This window comes from Rhinatrema bivittatum, chromosome 19 (assembly GCF_901001135.1).
Source record: "Rhinatrema bivittatum chromosome 19, aRhiBiv1.1, whole genome shotgun sequence".
NCBI classification, from domain to species: Eukaryota; Metazoa; Chordata; class Amphibia; order Gymnophiona; family Rhinatrematidae; genus Rhinatrema; species Rhinatrema bivittatum.
Genome location: NC_042633.1, coordinates 31704511 through 31724120, shown reverse-complemented (window position 1 = coordinate 31724120; position 19610 = coordinate 31704511). Strand labels below are relative to the sequence as shown.

Sequence of the window (19610 nt, the reverse complement as noted above, 5' to 3'; positions counted from 1 at the left end):
TTCTTAGGCCAGATTTATACTTGAAGCTTTTTTCACATTCAGAACACTTAAATGCCCTCTCTTCCATGTGATTCATTTCATGCAAGCAGTATTTCAAATTGAATCCATTATCTGCTGGATAAAAATGAGTGTGATCATTAATTTTACAGCTATGGAAAAAGACATATATGAAGAAATATCTCCATGTATTTAAAGGAATTTGCTTGACTAAGGATCCATATAGCATATAACAGAAAGTGGTATTGCTTGTAGACAGGCACAGATGGGCAATGACACATTAACACAGGGAAACAGACCAAGTGTGATCTCATCCTGCTGGTTCTGTGCATCTCATCTTCCTCTACAGCTTACCCAGAAAATACTAGCTCCCCTCCCACCCCCCCTTTTTTTTTTTTAACAAAAACTAGCAAGGATTCTTAAAATCCTATATAACTAGGAAAAATATACAGATTTGAAACCATCCAAATACAGATAATGCAGCAAAATAAATGTCAGCAATAAGCACTCTATGCTATGGCTTAACTTAAGTCTGAAATGGAATTTTATTTTATCTGAACAAGAAGGTCAGCTAGGTGTGTGTGTGTCTCACAGAGGCACCTCTGCACCTTATTTTGCTCTGATTCAGTAGTTCTTGGTTGATGACTCCCTACAATGCACAGTGAGTCACCACACCCAGAAGAGTATCTTCTGGGCATTGTAAGGGGTCAACCAAGACTGTCTTTGTTCTGCAAACTGAGCTGTGGACAGTTTTCTTGCTTTAGTTCATCTGCCACTATACTGAGACGTTGGGACCATGATTTCATAACATCCAGCAATAGCCACATTGCAGCTGTCCTCTTTTTCTTAGCCTGGGGGGGACTGTGAAGTCTATGTAATCCTATCTTCCACCTCCAACGACAAATTTAAATCTGCTGCGACAGCTGCATGACTTATCCTTCACAAAATTGCTACACCCATACCCCCACTCTTAACTCCATTGACTCACTATACATTTACATATGCGGTTCACTCTTCAGCTCCTCGCTCCCTCTCCTCCACATGAACTCTAGGCAAGTCACTTCTATGTATGCCCTGCTCCCTGCTTTCCACCGTGCTGTGTGGAAAGTCTTCCTGAGTTGGTGCGTCACGCTCTTTTCTCTTGGGATATTCAAATCCAGTCTAAAAACCTGCTTTTTTGAGGCTGCATTTAAATCTGAACCCCTGATTATATCCCCCTTACAGCCTTACTAATTGTAACCATTTTCTTAATACATGAAATTCCCCAACTCTCTTTTGTCTTGTACGTTTATCTTGATTCGACTGAGAACTCTACTGAGAAGAGCCTCTCTCTTATGTGCTTTTGCACAGCGCTGCATACATCGAGTAGCGCTATCGAACGGATAAGTAATGGGCTGCAGTAAAGTGGATGGAGAGAAAAGGAAAGGAATGAAAGGCACAAAGAAAGAGATCTGAAAATGAAAGGAGAAAAGCAGAAATAATGGAAATAGAACAACCCAATTATCCACACACTAAGGGTTAGAAGTCAGGAGCCTCCATAGGAGGCGTCTTTCTCCTGTGAAATGTTAGGAGCAGCCATCACCAGCTTTACTCCAAGCTACCTCACCTGCTCCATGCAGCTCCTCACGTGCGCCTGGGATCGCCAGGTCTCCTCCTTCCTCACATTCCTGGGGCTCAGTCTTGATGCCCTCTTGCTTAAATCGGATTAAAAGGTCCAGTTTGATATTGGAGAAGCCTGTGATGGGGAAAGATGGTTACACTGAGAGGTTTATCAGGGTAACTTTTCAGTTCTTATGAGCAAAAATCATACTTTAAAAGAACATAAGAAATTGCCATGCTGGGTCAGACCAAGGGTCCATCAAGCCCAGCGTCCTGTTTTCACCAGAGGCCAAACCAGGCCACAAGAACCTGGCAATTACCCAAACACTAAAGATCCCATGCTACTGATGCAATTAATAGCAGTGGCTATTCCCTAAGTAAACTTGATTAATAGCAGGTAATGGACTTCTCCTCCAAGAACTTATCCAAACCTTTTTTGAACCCAGCTACACTAACTGCACTAACCACATCCTCTGGCAACAAATTCCTGAGCTTATTTGTGCGTTGAGTGAAAAAGAACTTTCTCTGATTAGTCTTAAATGTGCTACTTGCTAACTTCATGGAATGCCCCCTGGTCCTTCTATTATTCGAAAGTGTAAATAACAGAGTCACATCTACTCATTCTAGACCTCTCATGATCTTAAACACCTCTATCATATCCCCCCTCAGCCGTCTCTTCTCCAAGCTTTAGGGACACATTCTTTAATTAAACATTTCCCCCCACTGCCTGAGGAACGTCTGGGGGAAGAGTAGCACCGTTACTGAGTGCAACCTGACTAAAAATGTATTTGGGTTAAGTCAGGTTGGACCAAAACAGGGGGCCCGATGTAATAACCTGCAGTTAAAACTGTGTGCTGCGGGGGAATCCAAGATGGCGCCCTGAGAGGGAGTGAATTCGTATCGCTCCGGACCCACGATTTAAATTAAGTTAATAACGCTATTTCCTCAAGTTTGATGCCGCACAAACGGAAAGGCAGGATTCGGGTCTTCCCACCCGACCCTGATAATGCTGCCGGTCAGCGATTAATAACCGAATTCTCCCTCCAAACGCCGCAATTGAGGGCTGCAGTCCCCGTTGGAGAGCAGGCAGGAGGAGAGCCGTACTCACCAGGGGAGATATCTTTGAGCCCTCCAGACCTCAGGACGCCGGTTAGAGCCTTGCCCCCGCCCGTCGGCAGAGGAGCTGAGTTGCAGACTGATGAGGTCATCGGGCATGCTCAGCTGGGTGGTTCAGACGCCGACCGAACGGCTGGAGAGGCAGGAGAAACCCTGGAACTTCGCGGGACCGAGGAATTGAGTAGAGGAGTGGAGGAGGCCGCTGAAGGACCCAGAACAACGGGAGAAGCGAGCGGTCCCGATAGAACCGGGGTAAGAACCCTCTCCCAGCAATTTAACAAACCGGCGGTTATCACCCTGGATAACATCTGGGAACTAATGGTGAAAATGTCTACCAAACTAGATAACCAGACCTTGAAACTGGACGAGATTGCGGTTAAGGTTGGTGTACTCGAACAGGACACTAAGCAAAAATTTTTGGAGCAAGATAATTCTATAAAGAAAATTAATGACGATATAAAAAACCTCCAGTCTATTAATGTGACAATGGTCTCAGAAAGGATTTCATCTTTGAGAAGAATCGAATCAATTGAGAATTATATGAGACACTTAAATTTGAGACTGTTGAATTTTCCTATAATTGCAGGGGAAATACCCTTATTAACCTTTAAAAAATTTGCAATGGAGGTTTTGAAGATTCCTCAGAGTGAGATACCAGCAACTAAAAAGCTTTTTTTTTCCTTCCTAAGAGAAGCAGCACGCCGATAACTTTTCCCCATCAAGAGTCGGAATTTCATAATCTGACTGATTACTTAGAAAACTCAAATGTTGAAATTATTGACCGTGCGGTGCTCTTTGTGACCTTTTTTGAAGAAACAGCTGTATCTTTGATAATGAGGAATTATTTTAAAAATATAAATGTTTCCTTTTGTGGAGGCCTTGTTCGGGTATATCCCGACTTAGCCAAATCTACGCAGCAGCGTAGAAAAGAATTTCTACTTATGAGATCTGAGACCATAGCAGCTGGGGGTAGTTTTAAATTACGCTACCCCTGCAAATGCATAATACAACTGGCCAGTAATACATATATTTTCTTTTTACCAGTCCAGCTGAAGGATTTCTTATCTGGTAGGAGACCACCTGAGGAGTTGTAATGAGGTCGATGTGTAAAGGCGGTAGTTACAGGGCTAGTAATTTGTAATTGTTTCTTTTGATTACTCCTCGTAAATTAGTTTCCTTTCCCCCCCCTCAAAATTTCCTATGTAATAAGAAAACGATATTTGTTAATAAGAAATTTTGATTTTGTTTCTGATGTTAAGGGCAGGAAAGGCCCACTATTAATTATATATTTTCTGTATTTTCCGATACAATGATCTATTGTATATTTTTTGAAAACTTGAGAAATAAAAAATTTAAAAAAAAAAAAAAAACTGTGTGCTGAAATTCAGGCCCCAGTTTCTTAAAAACCGTTTTAATTCCAAATGCAGTAAGCTAATGTTATGCTAATGCAGCGGGAGTGCTGGAGCAGGTGCGCACAGACCCGAGTGAAAATGGGCGCTGATCACTTAGCCGGAGCAGGCGAGTTTCTCACATGGCACAAAACAGACGTTGTACACAGAAATCCTGTTTATGCACAGAAAACGTGCTTTGTGCGTACCTTACGTATGATTACGGGTCCCGACGCCAGAACTCCAGCTTCTGCCCGGTTCTGGCAGCACCGCCACCCCCTCCCTCCCAAGAGGCATTCTTTAGTTTATAAGAACAGTGAGCAAGGCCAGACCCATCTTTATGAAGCCAGGAATGAACGAGCAGCAGCAGCAGCAGGCAGGCAGGAGGAGAGGATGGCCCAATTCTGCTGTTCCCAGCAAGCGCTGCATGGGAGGCTCCCAACACTTCTCCCTCCCCTCCCAGAATGTTTGCACACTGCTGAACTTATTGTGGAGTAACCACAGCCGATGTCCTTCCTTCTCCTCTGCTTCCTGCTGCTGATGTGAACTCTCTTTTTCTTGCCGGTGCCTGGGCTAGTCTCTTCCCCTCTCTTCTTCTCGCCGCCGTGGCCATCGCTGCTTTTGTGACCTTGCCCTTCTTCTCTCTGACCTGGCTGGGATGTGAAGCAAAAGCATCGGGCAAAGGGAGGCGGTGCTGAGCTGTGTGTAGTTTCTCTAAGCAGCAATGACGCTCGAGGTGTCTCATCTCATGGCACTCGGGGCAGTCGCCTCTACCCAGGAAACTCACCCCACTGACCATGCACCCCAATAGGTTTAGAAGAGTCACCTCAGAGCATGAGATCAGAACATGGTCACTGCCACCAGTGCAGAGTTGAGAGGGTGCCACTGTGCTGATCGTCAATAGCAATCCTGATCATGTAACATTAAAATGGGCATTCTTCAAGATTTGGCAAACAGATCTGGTGGGCATACTGCTACGCCATTCTGCCAAAGAAGGTTTTATTTTATAAAAGAATTTTTCATCCAGCTGTAACAGCTCAGTGTTACAAGGTGTTACAGTAAATAGTATTATATGTTGTGATTTCCATTAACCCAGCAAAGCAAAACCTTAACTACACCTCCAGGGCTAAATGAAGCCACGCTGCCCTCATTGGGCATGCTCCCCCTTCTCAAAAAATGCAGAGGCCCCCTCCACACCCACAAATCCTGGCGCCAACAGAGGTCTCGACCGCGTGACAGTGCAGGATGAAGGGGCTTGGCCCTCCCTGGGATCCCCATACCAGGCAGTTTAATCCATCTGAAGCAGGGAAATAAGACCCTGCCAGCGAGAGCTGGGTTATGGATTCTCACCCCGCCGGTGCCCAAATACAAAAGGGCTCCGGCTGACCTTAGAAAAGACGCCCAGGAGGAATCTGATACTCGCCTGTTACAGGAGGGGGAATCTCTGATTCAGGAGGCTCCGTGGAGGGCAGATCTTCCTCTTGTTTAACGCTCAGTGAGAACACAGACGTTACGATGGGAAGGCCTGGGATGAGAAAACAAACCTGGCTAGAAGGAGTCACCCAGGACCTGCTAATGTTATATTAGGAACGAGATTTTACATCTCTAAACGTTTGCTGTTAATGCCCCATCTCCTGGGATCTGAAAACGCTAAGCCTTTAAATGCAGAGCATTTACTTACTCTCGCTGGGGTCCTTCATGGTTTCTTTTCCCTCCCACTCACAGGGTTGAGGGAAATATTTCTCATCTTCCTTCTTAATCCTGAATATTACATCAGGGTTCAGAATTGAATAACCTGCCAATAAAAAGAGAAACACTGCATTTTAAGGAGCTTCCTGAAGCCCTGTTGAGTGTGTATAAAGGTCCCTTTCGAGGCTTGGGCACGTAAGATTTTGCACAGGGGGCATCGTGAGGCTGTGCAGTGCTGTTGTCCCCTTTCTTTTCCAAGCATAGGGGAAGATGAGGGTTTTCCCCTCCAAACCCCCTTCCCCCATCTGGACAGCAAACTATCGTGCACTTCATGTCTTCACCCAGGATTCTGCTGTGCCCCGTGGTGGCCTGCAGAGGAGGCGTCCCTCGGCCCAGATCTCCAGCGCATCGAGACCCTCAGGAGGGGGTTCCCGCAGCGCGTAAGCGGTGGAGGGGGCACCTGCGGACTGGATCGGGAGTTTGGGACCGACAGTGGGACCTGCCCTGCCAAGTTTCTCCCGGGAACCTGTGGTCGAAGCGATGGGGCCTTTGTTGTCCCACCTCGCCCTGAGGTGCTGGCTCTTGAGGTTTTCTGGGACTTGGTAGCTGGCTTCGGGAACTCTCTCTCTCTCTCACTCACACTCACACTCACTCTCTCTCTCTCTCTCACTCACACACACTCACACTCACTCTCTCTCTCTCTCACACACTCACACTCACTCTCTCTCTCTCTCACTCACACACACACTCACTCTCTCTCTCTCTCTCACTCACACACACTCACACTCACTCTCTCTCTCTCTCACACACTCACACTCACTCTCTCTCTCTCTCACTCACACACACTCTCACTCACTCTCTCTCTCTCTCACTCACACACACTCTCACTCACTCTCACTCTCTCTCTCTCTCACTCACACACACTCTCACTACCTCCCAATACACCAGGGAAGTTTCAAAGCGGGCTTTTTCTTTTTCTTATACGATCTTATGCAGGCCACTGAACATTAAGCTCTATATTTGTGCTTGTAGAACCCCTGTGGTGGGATGGGGAGGGATTTCATCGGTTTCCTGTTCTGATGGAGCACTGTGATGGTACATGAAGAGGCCTGTGTGTGCTGTGTATTTATCCATCTTTGTGTGTATATTTGTTTGAGAAGGGTTGGTGAGAAGAGAGAGTCGTAGGATGCCACTTGAGTAAGATTAAACCTTGGAGGATTCCTCCTAGGTGCAGGCACTGCAGGAGCCAATCCTCTCAGCCAGCCTGTGCCCTCCTGGAGAGGAGGAGACCCAGCTTCTGGTTAGGACATTTGAGAAGGAAAACCCACGTCTGGAGATAGAAATGTTACTCTAACTAGAGGCCGGTGATGGGGAGACAGGGGATGTTAGAGCTGTGACAGCGGGTTTCCCTCTGGAGGGGACACACATTGAAGAGCTATCGAGTGCAGAGCTAACTTATCAGAACTTGCATTTCTAAAGTGGGAATCAGAGAGGTAAATCCTCCTTCCTGTTCCCCTGTGCCAGCATTTTGTGTAGAGAAAAGAGACAGATTCCAGTCTCTAGTTTCACATTAAAGTCTTCTCTTACAACCCAGAGCAGCATCTCATGCCAGGTCTGCAGCAGTGGAGTCTCTCACCGGGCCCTGGGAGTCACAGCAGCTCCTGTTGGGCTTGGAATGAGATCAGGAGCCAGGTCCTGAATTTTAGGTGCCCATAGGACTCAATACCCGGGATTTTCCCAGCTCATTTAAAATGGCAGCTCCCATCCTGCAATGTGTCTGCGGGCAATAGACAACAGAAAAGGCAGATTTACCCCGTGACATGAGGACGCCGTGAATCTCCTCGATGACCTTCTTGTACAGCTCCTTCTGCCGTTCTCCCAGAATGTCCCACTCCACTTCCCAGAAATAAGCAGCGACGTCCCTGAACGTGACCGATGCCTGGAACAGCAAACAGGACCCCCTCAGCCCCTCTCCCTCCTGCTTCATTATAACGTGCGGGCAATAAACTTCATTATATGTTCTCTCGCAGAGAGATTCGCATGAAGACAGCTCTATTCTCTCAACTCTCCAGAGTTTCGTACAGATTGCCTGCTCTCCAGAGAAGCCCTGGAAATCTCGGGAGCAGCGATTCAGTAGTAAGGAGGAGCTATCAGCACATGTGAGCTGGAGGCATAGTTTGTGCAGCTTGAGCAACAGAGGAGGCAGCAGCAGCAGCAGATGAACAAGTAGGAGGGAGAGATGCTGCTAAGTTAGTGTTTTGAAAGCAGGAACGTGGAGAATGATAGGTGGGGCCTGGGGAGAGAGTGGTGTTTGTGAGGGAGTGTGTGTGTCTGAGAGCATTTACACTTGTGCGTGTGCATGCTTGAGTGGGTATGTGTGAGTGTACATTTGTGTGAGAATGTGTACAGTGTGCGTTAGAGAGAGGTGAGTTTTAATACTGCTTTAAAGAAGAACAAAAGAACATAGGACTTGACATACTTGGTCAGACCGAGGGTCCATCAAGCCCTGTATCCTGTTTCCAACAGTGGCCAAGCCAGGCCATAAGAACCTGGCAGGATCCCAAGGGATAGAGAGATTCTCGGCTGCTTATACCAAGAATAAGCAGGGGATTTCTGCAACTCCTCCTTAATAATGGTTAATGGACTTTTCCTCCAGGAACCTTTCCAGGAAATTGTTTAAAATAATCAATATATTACATGAAGGTATTTCTGATGATGAACAGCAAACAGCACCCCTCTCTTCTTAGTTCTGGAATGGTTGCAATGCCAATGAACAAAGTATAATTCTGAGTACTCTTGCAGTGAGAAAATGATGTTTGTGGTAACTTTTCTAAACATAATTACTCTAATATTCAAAAGACAGAGGCATCTAGACCTTGAAAGTAATATTTGACAGTCTATTTGTCCCTAAATTTCGGAAATTTAAAAGCAGGTGGGGATGAGGGCAGAACCAGGGCAGGGAAATGATGTTAGGCACTCAGTGCTGATTTCCAGTTGTGAGCACCTAAGATGTCTACATTTAGTCAAATTAAACTGCAGGATGTGTTTCATGACAAAGGAATATTTGGCTCACCGCTCCTCCCTCCAGCTGCTCACTGACCTGAGGCTCTTCCATTCTCAGGATCTCAGCTGTGGGGTAACCCCGAGTGCCTGTTAGAAAAATGGGAAAATGTATTTTTATTTCTTTGATTCTATTTGTCAGTCTCCTAATTCTGGAAGACTCCAGGCAGCGTGCAAGAATAAAACAGCAGGAACCAGAATTAAAAGCACGACACACATACAACTCTGAAACTAGACAAACAGATAATTCACAACAGAGGAATAAAACAAAACTTAGAAACCCGGCAAACCAAGCAGCAATCAAAGAGAAAGGAGCAGTAAATACGCAGTAACATTTGTCTCTAGCGCAGAGACACGTAGGGAGCTACAGGACCAGGCTCTGGACACCTTTCTGACAGCAAGACAGACGCTCCCCAACCTTATTTCCCTGGGAATCGAATTCCGGACTTTAGGATCAAAGCAGGAGAAAGATGGCCTGGAAGTTTGCAGATAACGTCTGTCAGAAGGAGAAGGAGAAGGAGAAGGAGCAGGCAGAAAACGCTCACCAGAACCTTCCATTCAAGTCGCTCCGGCAAATATTTAGGATTTGAAATGAATTCCTTGCCAGTGCAGCTTCTGACGTCCCCGGGAGATCTGGTCCTGTAACCCTGGATTCATCCAGCGAGAGACCTCCTGGCCCATCCTACTCAGCTTCAGAGCCCCTTCCTCTCCCTCAGAAATCCTCTCTGCCACCTCCATGGGCAGCTCCCCCCTCTTTCACCCTCCTTCCACAGCCTCCCTTCCTTCCGGCCATGTATTCCTTGGAGCTATTTAAATGTCTCTGTCCTGTCTCCCAGGGGCTACATTTAGATCTTTAAGTCTCTGCCCCTATGATGAAGACCTGTGGCCATTTCAGTTGCTGACCTTAGTGAAGGTGTCCAGGAGGAGTCGGATACTCGCCTGTTACAGGAGGGGGAATCTCTGATTCAGGAGGCTCCGTGGAGGGCAGATCTTCCTCTTGTTTAACGCTCAGTGAGAACACAGACGTTACGATGGGAAGGCCTGGGATGAGAAAACAAACCTGGCTAGAAGGAGTCACCCAGGACCTGCTAATGTTATATTAGGAAAGGGATTTTACATCTCTAAACGTTTGCTGTTAATGCCCCATCTCCTGGGATCTGAAAACGCTAAGCCTTTAAATGCAGAGCATTTACTTACTCTCGCTGGGGTCCTTCATGGTTTCTTTTCCCTCCCACTCACAGGGTTGAGTGCAATATTTCCCATCTTCCTTCTTAATCCTGAATATCACATCAGGGTTCCCAATGGAATAACCTGCCAATAAAAACCAGCAGCATTCCGTTTCCAGTTTGTCGAACTCCTTAAGGGGGTTGATGTTTCATGGGTGTCCTGTTCTGATGGAGCAGTGTCTGTGTATGCATCTTTGGGGGGAGAGGGGGGTTGTCTGACAAAGCTGAGTGAGGAGAGGTGCTTGCAGCCACTTGATTAAGATTAAGCCTTGGAGGACCCTCCTAGGGGGAGGCACTGCAGGTGTCCGTGCCCTCCAGGAAAGGAGGCGTCCCAGCTTCTCAGGAGAACGTGAGAAGGAGAACCCCAGTCCTGGGACAGAAAGAGAGGGAGACAGGGACTGTGCGGCTTCCCACCAGAGGCGTAGCGAGGGTCTCCGGGGGCCAATGCACGTGTGGCTCCCCCGGCCGCACGACACCACGGTGCGGGGTCTCTGTTCACTGGGGAAGGGCACCCCAGGGTGCCGCTGTGCAGGGCCAGTGCTGACTCCTCGAGGAAGATGTCTCCGCCACCTGCTGCAAATGCCGTTCGGATGAGAGCGTCCTCTCTGGGAACCATGGTCGTTATTGCTTCTACGGGCTCTGCAGAGGTTTATACCCAAAATCTAAAACTGCTCATGCGCTGAACCCATGAGAACAGTTAAGTCCAGGTCGGGCAAGAAACTGGGAGACAAACACCAACAGCAGCAGGCAGATGTGCTGAACTGTGACAAGAGCAGGGAGAGGGAGGGGGACTCACTCCTGCCTATCTAAGGTAGGAAACCTGGAAGGCAGCGTCAGACGTCCGGAGCTGAGAGCGCAGACAGAGCCAACTTTCAGCAGGAACGGAAGATTTGCTATCCTGTAATCCTTTTTGTAGTAGTTATTGCTATTATTTGCTTGCACTCGGCTCTCTAATGCCTGCTGTTATTTATCTTTTGTTATTATCCTTTGCGTAGCACGTGTTCAGATAAACGTACTATCATTACCTGGATCCTGGTGCACATTTGTTTGTGTATCGGATAAGCTCCGAGGTATAGGAGCCTCTCGGGATCTCCCTCTTTCCTGAGAATTAGCCTGGAGGTAGGCAGAGCCCCTCAGTCTCTATTCCTTGTGTGTGTGAGCGCGGCCTGAACCCAGAACACCAGGGGACCTGGGATTTTTCCAGCCCTGATTAAATGGCAGCTCCCATCCTGCAGGGTGTGTATGGGTGGGAGATGATAGAAAAGACAGACTTACCCCGTGACATGAGGACGCCGTGAATCTCCTCGATGACCTTCTTGTACAGCTCCTTCTGCCGTTCTCCCAGAATGTCCCACTCCACTTCCCAGAAATAAGCAGCGACGTCCCTGAATGTGACCGATGCCTGGAACAGCAAACAGGACACCCTCAGCCCCTCTCCCTCCGGCTTCATTGTAATCAGTGGGGGTCTTACCTCTGGAGCAACTTGGGAAATTTCCCAGGCCCCATGCTGGGGGCTGGTCGGGGTGACAGACTGTATGAACTACCGTAGAATCCAGCACTTACATCAGCGTATTTCAACTCACGCTATGCACACTCCTGGGGCTACACAAGGGGCTATGCAGGGGCAGCGGTCCGGCTGCAGTGAGAAGTCAGTCCCTGGTGTCAGGAATTGGGCTGCAGGCACAGAAGATGTTCCTGCTGCACGTGGAAGGTGTCAGCATGTCGTTCCCTGCATGTTGTACCTCTGCTGCCCTGCGTTTGCACGCTGCCACCATCATTACCACTTCCCCCCCCATGGCCAGTGAAGCCAGGTTCTGGCTACCCATGAGCCTCCTGTTTAAACCGGGCCTGGGATCCAACTCACCACCATCTCCACCGTAGCCGCTGAAGCTCGCAACTATCCGCCTGGGAGCCATCCCCCACCACCGATGAAAGCTTGAGGGAGAGTGGGAGTCAGCAACAGGCAGGAAACCTTTATTTTCTGTGGTGGGAGGGGTGATTTGTGTCTGAAGGCAGGAAAGCAGAGTGCTGGAGCCAGGCCTGGGGATGGGACTGAAAAAGTGTACAGGAGCGAGGGGATGTGTGTGTCTGAGAGAGTGAAAGAATGGGTTTCTGTGTGAGAGAGAGAGTGTGCGTATTTCTTTTAAAATTCTTCATTCTCCCATGATCCCATGTAAAAACATGCACAATAAATTCTACAAACAAACACAATTATCTTCCCAATCAACAATTCATAGGCCAATCTGGTTCTTTGCTCCGTCTGTAGACACTCCGCATGCAGCGATGCTGGAGATACTTTCTGACATATTCACAGCCGGCATCGTAACCTCTCTGACGATCAGCCCGGGCAAGGAATGCAGTAATAATTACTAGGGACGTGAGAGCGTTTTACTGTGAGAATGTGTGAGAGACTGTGTGCGCCTGTCTGCGAGTGTGTGTGAGAATGAAAACCGTGAGAGCCTGCATGCATCTGTGTGAGAGAGTCTGCACGCCCCCCTCCACCCTGCTAATCTCTTGCTGATCTCAGGACTGTAAAGACCTTTGCCCTGTGCTGTGAGGAGGGGAGGCTGCAGGAGCTGCACAGGGAAAAGTTTCCCTTTAAGTGCGGGTGTCCTGTATACAGGGGGAGAGAGAAGAATCTCTTACCGGATCAGAGAGCAGGGCAGACATTTCCCTCTGAATTCTGCAGCTGCGGGGAGGGATTCAGGCTGGAGATTCCTAATGCTTAGATGCTGAGAAAGATGAATACGCCAGGATAAAATGCCTCCTGCTCGGCAGATCTGGGCCTGGGCGAACCTTCCTTCCCAAGTCCCCTTAGTGGCAGCGGCTCCGCACAGCGCTTCTTTCTGGCTGGGGCACAGCACCTCTCTGTGCCGTGCGCTGGCAGGATCTTTGCCACCCCCCCTCCCCAAAATGTTGGCACTCTAGGCGACCACCTGGTTTGCCTGATGGAAGCCCTGGTGCGTTGCAGGCTGGGGGAGGCAGAAAGTTTCCATGTCATTCAGATTTTTCTCTCTCTGCTGCTGGCAGCCCTGTACACAGAGAGGAGGGGAATGAAAACCAGAAAAGCCCCCGCTTCACTGAGCATGTGCAGAGCTCTTCTGCTGAGATCAGGCTGGGGGGGGGGGGGGGGGGGGCGCTGCCTGCTTAAGGTGGATCCGACATGGAGAGCCGAGGTGTCAGCTTTTATCTAACCCTGCTTTTTCGTGCCGGTCCCAGTCAAGCCTTGGGAATAAAGGAGGTGGGTTTGCTATTCGCTATAAAGATTTTATTCTGCCTCCCCCAAGCACAGAATTACAAGGTTAGCAAACCGAAACCCAAAATGCATGGGATACCTTTCTATTGGACCCAAACGTTCCTACAGCTTTGGTTTTCTCCCTAAATTGGACAGGCCGGATGCTTCTTAGCAAGGTGGGGGGAAGGGAGGAAAGGGTTGGCCCCCTGGTTGCCATAGCAACATTACCCTTGCTCCTGGCTAATGAGATCCCGGGGTAGGGGGAAAGAGCCGGGAGCTTTTTGCTGTCAAATAAATAAATAAATAACCCTCAGGCTCCTCTCTTCCAGGGAGAGGTTCACCTTTCCACCCTCCCCAGAAGAAGATGTTTACATTGAAAACAATCTCCAGGATGAGACAAGAGAATTCATTAATTAAACAAACAAGAATGCCCTTTCCTGATCAATGCAAGTGGCTGGATTATGGTGCAGTCTATTTAAAAAGATCTATATTCTGCCCTTCCCCTGGTGCAATTTTCTTCCTCTGGCCTTTCGAAGGCTTCAGTGCCTTCCGGTGGAGTCGCCTGCCTTGACTCATAGAGCAGCACACGGAGCAGGAAGATTTCCAGGTGCTGCTGCCAGGAAGCAGCCGATTCCTGATCTCTTTTTCATCCACCACAGTTCTCCTTCTTCCTAGCGACGAGCACATTTCCGCAGCGGAGATTGCGTCCGAGAGATGGTGCAAAGGGCAGAGCCACAGGGCGCTGCATGATCGACCTCTTGGCACAGTTGTGGAGCTCACGTCTGGGGGGAGTAGCCCCACTTTTTCATGTCGGGTTATTCACAATCAGAATGCATCAAATACATTTTTCACCTGATAACCACATCCTGGGGAATGGTGTTGCCCACACAGGAGTTAAAATAAAAAGGTTGCTGCTAAAATAGGTTTGTCATCAACCTATTTTAGCAGCTTCCCTATTGGCAGCATTTATAAAGGAAACAAAGTGAATTACAAAAACACACAATAAACAAACTTCACTGCTATGAACCATCTTAAAAAATGTGAGGTAGTGGAGGGGATATGCTCAGTCAATTTGAGGCCTACCCCTTCAAGATTTAGTTGCAAGGACAGACAAACCAAGTAATCTGGCCTACCTTATCCTATTCTTCTATGCTGCGCCTGTCCTTCGTTTCAACCCCAAGATCTACCATAGCAAGATGATAGATTGAGGAGCAAGAGAGCATCAGAGAATATGTGAAGCGTAGGAGGAGGAGGAAGGTAAAGAGAGCAAACCCTCCAGAGCCAGCCCAGTTCCCTCTGATGACTGTGAAAGAGGTACAAGTAGAGAACCACTCACCCGAGCCGACAGGTAAGGTCACTATTGGCAGCGATTCCTCTTCTGGGCCTGACTGCCCATCTGCCATATTTGTGGCTCCCATTTTTTCTTTGTCTCTTTCTGTTCATCCTACTGGACATATCCAGCTTGTCTCCGAGAATTTCAATATTTGGTGTCGTCACCCTTTGTCTAAAGTGAAGATCATCCACAGATTTCAAGCAGATATGGATGGGGGCCTGAGAGACTGTCGCCCCTCTCACAGCACCATGTGATCCGTCACATTTTAAATCAGGCAGGAAAAAGGGGTCTCTTAGAAACATGATTTATGCACTGATTTTTCACCGCTAGCTCTTCCATTCCCTCTTCTGAGTGTTCTGGCTGTTTGGCACCTTTCCATTGGTCCCTTTGGCTACTGGGGGAGCTTTTTGGATCTCCTTCTCTTGCTATCACTCTATTTCTGCATGAACTATTAGCTGTTTTAAGATGTAATCACTTAGGGACTTCCATGTTATGATTTCTCCAATTAAAAATCTTAACTTTCCATCAGTTGCCTTTTGCAGCTTCTCCTTATATAGTTTTGCTCTTTCTTCCAGTTTTGGGTGGGTTCTTTACCTATCCATCAGTTTTCAAAACAGGATTTTTGGCATAAAAGTAGCAGTTGATTTTCTCTTTTTAATCTTTAGTCCACTTAATGTAGGTAATCCTCTTACTTTAAGTAGCTTTTGCTGCAATGGGTCCACCATGACCTATAGCTGAACCAATGTTATCTTTTTCAACTGAAGATTTAGCAAGAACTCTACAAGTATCATTAGCCCTAGTGCTTAGGATAAGGGTGTTACCTTTTCTCCTGGGTAATGGAAAGCCAGTATTAATTTTTGTTAATGTACATAATTCAGTAGTAGCAGTCATCTAGCTGATATGTATTCTAAATTTTAAATATTGGGGTCAGCATTTGAAGGTACTCAGCAAGAGCTGGTGAGAGAAACATACAGTACTCCATTTTTTCTATTCAGTTATCCTCTCCCAACTAGACATATTTTTCTTCCTTGTGAGTCATTTCATGGCATTGTAGGTGACGTTTCTGACTGAAACATTTGTAGCATTCAGAACATATAATTGGTTTCTCTCCTGTGTGTATCAGTTTATGTACTTGAAGTTGGCCTTTATGAATGAAGAATTTATCACATTCAGAACAAATAAAGGGTTTCTCTCCTGTGTATCATTTCATGCATTTGCAGGAGTCTTTTGTGATGGAAATATTTACCACATTCAGAACATTTGAATGGTTTCTCACATGCATATTTTTCCATGGTTTCTTAGAGCCGAAGCATTACTTAAGCATTTAGTACATTCAGAACATGCAAATGATTTCTCTCCGGTGTGTCATTTCATTTTGTTGCAAAGTAGGTTGATAAATGTTTTAATCACATTTAAATGGCTTCTTTCCCATATGTATTCTTTCATGTTTTTTAAATCAGATTTATTAATAAAACTGGCAGGAGGAGGTGAGAGAAGGTGATGAGCTGTGGAGAGACAGCGGGTGGACAGAAAGTGATAGACACATGGAGGGAAAATAACAAATGATACCGAAATGAAATGAGCTTTAAAAGAAAAAGGAAGGAGTAAGGCAGAGAGGAAACGGGGGGGGGGGGGGGAAACCAGGAGCCAGCAGAGATGGGAGACAAAGGTTGGAAACTTGTATATTTGAAGTTTCGTGAAGATTTCTGTGCTGGGGGGCAAGCGTTATTCGCCCTTTTCTTCCAGCCCCCGCTGGTAAATGGAGAAATTACTTACCTGATAATTCTGTTTTCCTAGCGTGTAGCCAGACTCAGGACCAGTGGGTTATGTGCTCCCCTGGTAGCAGATGGAGATGCAGTCAGGTTGCAAAGCTGACGTCACCCTAAATACACCCCTGCAGTGACCTCAGCCCTCCAGTATTCTCTTCAAATCCACTGTGGATCTACTAGTGAAAAACACTTGATTTAAAATATGATTACACACACTCAACCAAACACTGAACCCCAGTAAAAATATGGGTGCCCTAACCTAGGGACTGGATGAAAGCTCACCCATAAACTATTGGATTAGATATCCACTCCATGAGCGGATCCTTGGCACTGTTCTTGGGCAGCTGGGGGCGGGATGCTGAGTCCATCTGTCTACACTAAGGAAAATGAAATTATCAGGTGAGTAATTTCTCAATTTCCTAGCGTGTAGCCAGATGGACTCAGGACCAATGGGATACAAAAGCTCTCCCGGTCAGGGTGAGAGGCTGCCCGCAGTCTGGTTAACACCGCCCTTGCAAAGGCTGTGTCCTCGCGGGCCTGGACGTCGAGGTGATAGAACCTGCAGAAGGCGTGCGAGGAGGACCACGTCGCCGCTCGGCAGATATCGACGGGAGACAGCAGTCTAGCTTCCGCCCATGAGAACACCTGAGCCCTAGTGGAATGAGCTTTAACCTGAGAAGGTAATGGCTTTCCTGCCTTCACATAGGCTCCTGTGACCACCTCCTTAATCCAGCGAGCTATGGTAGCCCACAAAGCTGGTTCGCCCTGCTTCCTTCCACTGTGAATGACAAACAGGCAGTCAGATAGCAGGGCAGACATTTCCCTCTGAATTCTGCAGCTGCGGGGAGGGATTCAGGCTGGAGATTTCCCTGTTCCTGCTCAGAGGCTGAGAAAGATGAATAGGAGAGGAGGGGGCGCGGCTGATTCCTGGGGGTCTCAGATAAAGTCTGCTGATCTCAGGGGGCAGCAGAACTCAAACCTTCCCTTGTAGGTAAAGATCTTTGCCCTGTGCTGTGAGGAGGGGAGGCTGCAGGAGCTGCACAGGGAAAAGTTTCTCTTTAAGTGCGGGTGTCCTGTATACAGGGGGAGAGAGAAGAATCTCTTACCGGATCAGAGAGCAGGGCAGACATTTCCCTCTGAATTCTGCAGCTGCAGGAGGGATTCAGGCTGGAGATTTCCCTGTTCCTGCTCAGAGGCTGAGAAAGATGAATTGGAGAGGAGGGGGTGCGGCTGATTCCTGGGGGTCTCAGATAAAGTCTGCTGATCTCAGGGGGGAGCAGAACTCAAACCTTCCCTTGCAGGTAAAGATCTCTGCCCTGTGCTGTGAGGAGGGGAGGCTGCAGGAGCTGCACAGGAAAAGTTTCCCTTTAAGTGCGGGTGTCCTGTATACAGGGGGAGAGAGAAGAATCTCTTACCGGATCAGAGAGCAGGGCAGACATTTCCCTCTGAATTCTGCAGCTGCAGGAGGGATTCAGGCTGGAGATTTCCCTGTTCCTGCTCAGAGGCTGAGAAAGATGAATTGGAGAGGAGGGGGTGCGGCTGATTCCTGGGGGTCTCAGATAAAGTCTGCTGATCTCAGGGGGGAGCAGAACTCAAACCTTCCCTTGCAGGTAAAGATCTCTGCCCTGTGCTGTGAGGAGGGGAGGCTGCAGGAGCTGCACAGGAAAAGTTTCCCTTTAAGTGCGGGTGTCCTGTATACAGGGGGAGAGAGAAGAATCTCTTACCGGATCAGAGAGCAGGGCAGACATTTCCCTCTGAATTCTGCAGCTGCGGGGAGGGATTCAGGCTGGAGATTTCCCTGTCCCTGCTCAGAGGCTGAGAAAGATGAATAGGAGAGGAGGGGGTGCGGCTGATTCCTGGGGGTCTGGGATAAAGCCCCTCCTCTCCCCCTCTGCAGATCTAGGGCTTGCAGGGATTTTCAGTCCTGGGGAGGCAGAAAGTTTCTGCTTTTCTTCTGAGTCTTTGCAGCCCTGCCGCAGATGCTAATGGGAGTGACCCCAAACTCCCTGTTCCCCTGCTTCTTTCCCCAGTGCATGTTGGGAGGTCCCACCTTGTCCAGGTGATTCTGCACAGATGAAGAGCACTCCAGGCACTAGGGCATAGCAGCACGAACCCCACTCTGCTGAACATGGGGTGCACATCCCAGGATTAAAGGCTGTGAAATCCGGAAATAAAACAAAATACTGTGTCAGGATGGATTTTAAGGTGCTTTGCTTTTATTGGGAAAGGCGGATTAATAAGATAAACTCCACTAAGGAATGGCGCAAGGTCCATGCAGTTCAGCATCTTCTCTCGGCCTCGGCCAGTCCAGGTCCCCTAAAGTCGATCTGCTTCTTATTACTTAGCAGACCTGAGCGCTTTTGAGTGATGGGGACCCGGAGTTGCTGTTGAGTAGCAGGAGGGGGAGAAAGGACTAACGCATGGCTACTTTCTCTCTTCTGCCCCCTCCTTGCTAATCCACACTCTCTCACTGCCAACGGCCTTCTTCTCCTGCCTCCAGCATGCTATTTACAGTCCCCTGACTCGTGCACCTTCACGCTCCCCTCATCTGAATCAGAAGGCCTGGATCTGCAGCTGCAGGTTGAGCTGTGGGGGGTTTGCAGCCCCTCCAGTTTCTCCCCATGTTGCCTGCAGTGCGTGCCCTCTGGAGTCACCCATTTTTCTCTTCTTCCCTGTAGGCTTCCTGAGTGGCTGGAGCAGTGAAGAGAGAGACCAGGATCTTTTAACGAAGAGCCCAATATTCAAAAAGAAAACTTAGCCGGATAAGCCTGATTTATCCAGCTAAGTGGCCCTGCTGAGTATCCGGCTACGCTCAGCATGCACCAGTTAGTCAGAAGTGCTGTATCTAGCTAAGTTTCTAGCAGGATAACTCAGGGGTGGGGAATGGGAGGATCGGGAAGGACGTGATAACTTATTCAGCTAACACACTTATCTGGGTATATTCAGCGGCACTGCCTCACTGCTGAATATCCCGGCTCAATTAGTCAGATAAGTGGATCCGGCTACCCTGCCGAGCCACACAGTGATGTAATATAGAGCCCCAAAATCCCCTGCCTCTCCTGGAGAAATTTACAGCTTCCCAGGAATGTGACTTACTCTCAGGAATAACAACAGTTTTCTCTACTCCACCTGACTAATGTTTTATGGACTCTTCTTCCAGGAACTTGTTCAAACTCTTTTGAACCCTGCTACCTTCTG

The 19610-nt window shown here is 48.0% G+C and overlaps 1 protein-coding gene across 3 annotated transcripts in view; it reads right to left on the bottom strand.

Annotated features, from left to right (window-relative positions):
• The window catches only part of LOC115080445 (zinc finger protein 34-like), a 54314-nt gene extending 36011 nt beyond the window's left edge, over positions 1-18303 (bottom strand). The window contains exons 1-3 of one of the 3 annotated variants that reach the window (XM_029584610.1): positions 17232-17359; positions 12722-12745; positions 7602-7728 (exon numbers count right to left, since the gene is read on the bottom strand). In XM_029584610.1, the coding sequence (XP_029440470.1) occupies positions 7602-7728; positions 12722-12745 (151 nt within the window). In that variant the 5' untranslated portion in view covers positions 17232-17359. Of the gene's footprint in view, positions 1-7601; positions 7729-12721; positions 12785-17231; positions 17360-18136 lie in introns of those variants that run through there. The other 2 variants (XM_029584612.1, XM_029584611.1) reach the window with 2 other exon arrangements.
• Between the last annotated feature and the right edge of the window lie 1307 nt (positions 18304-19610).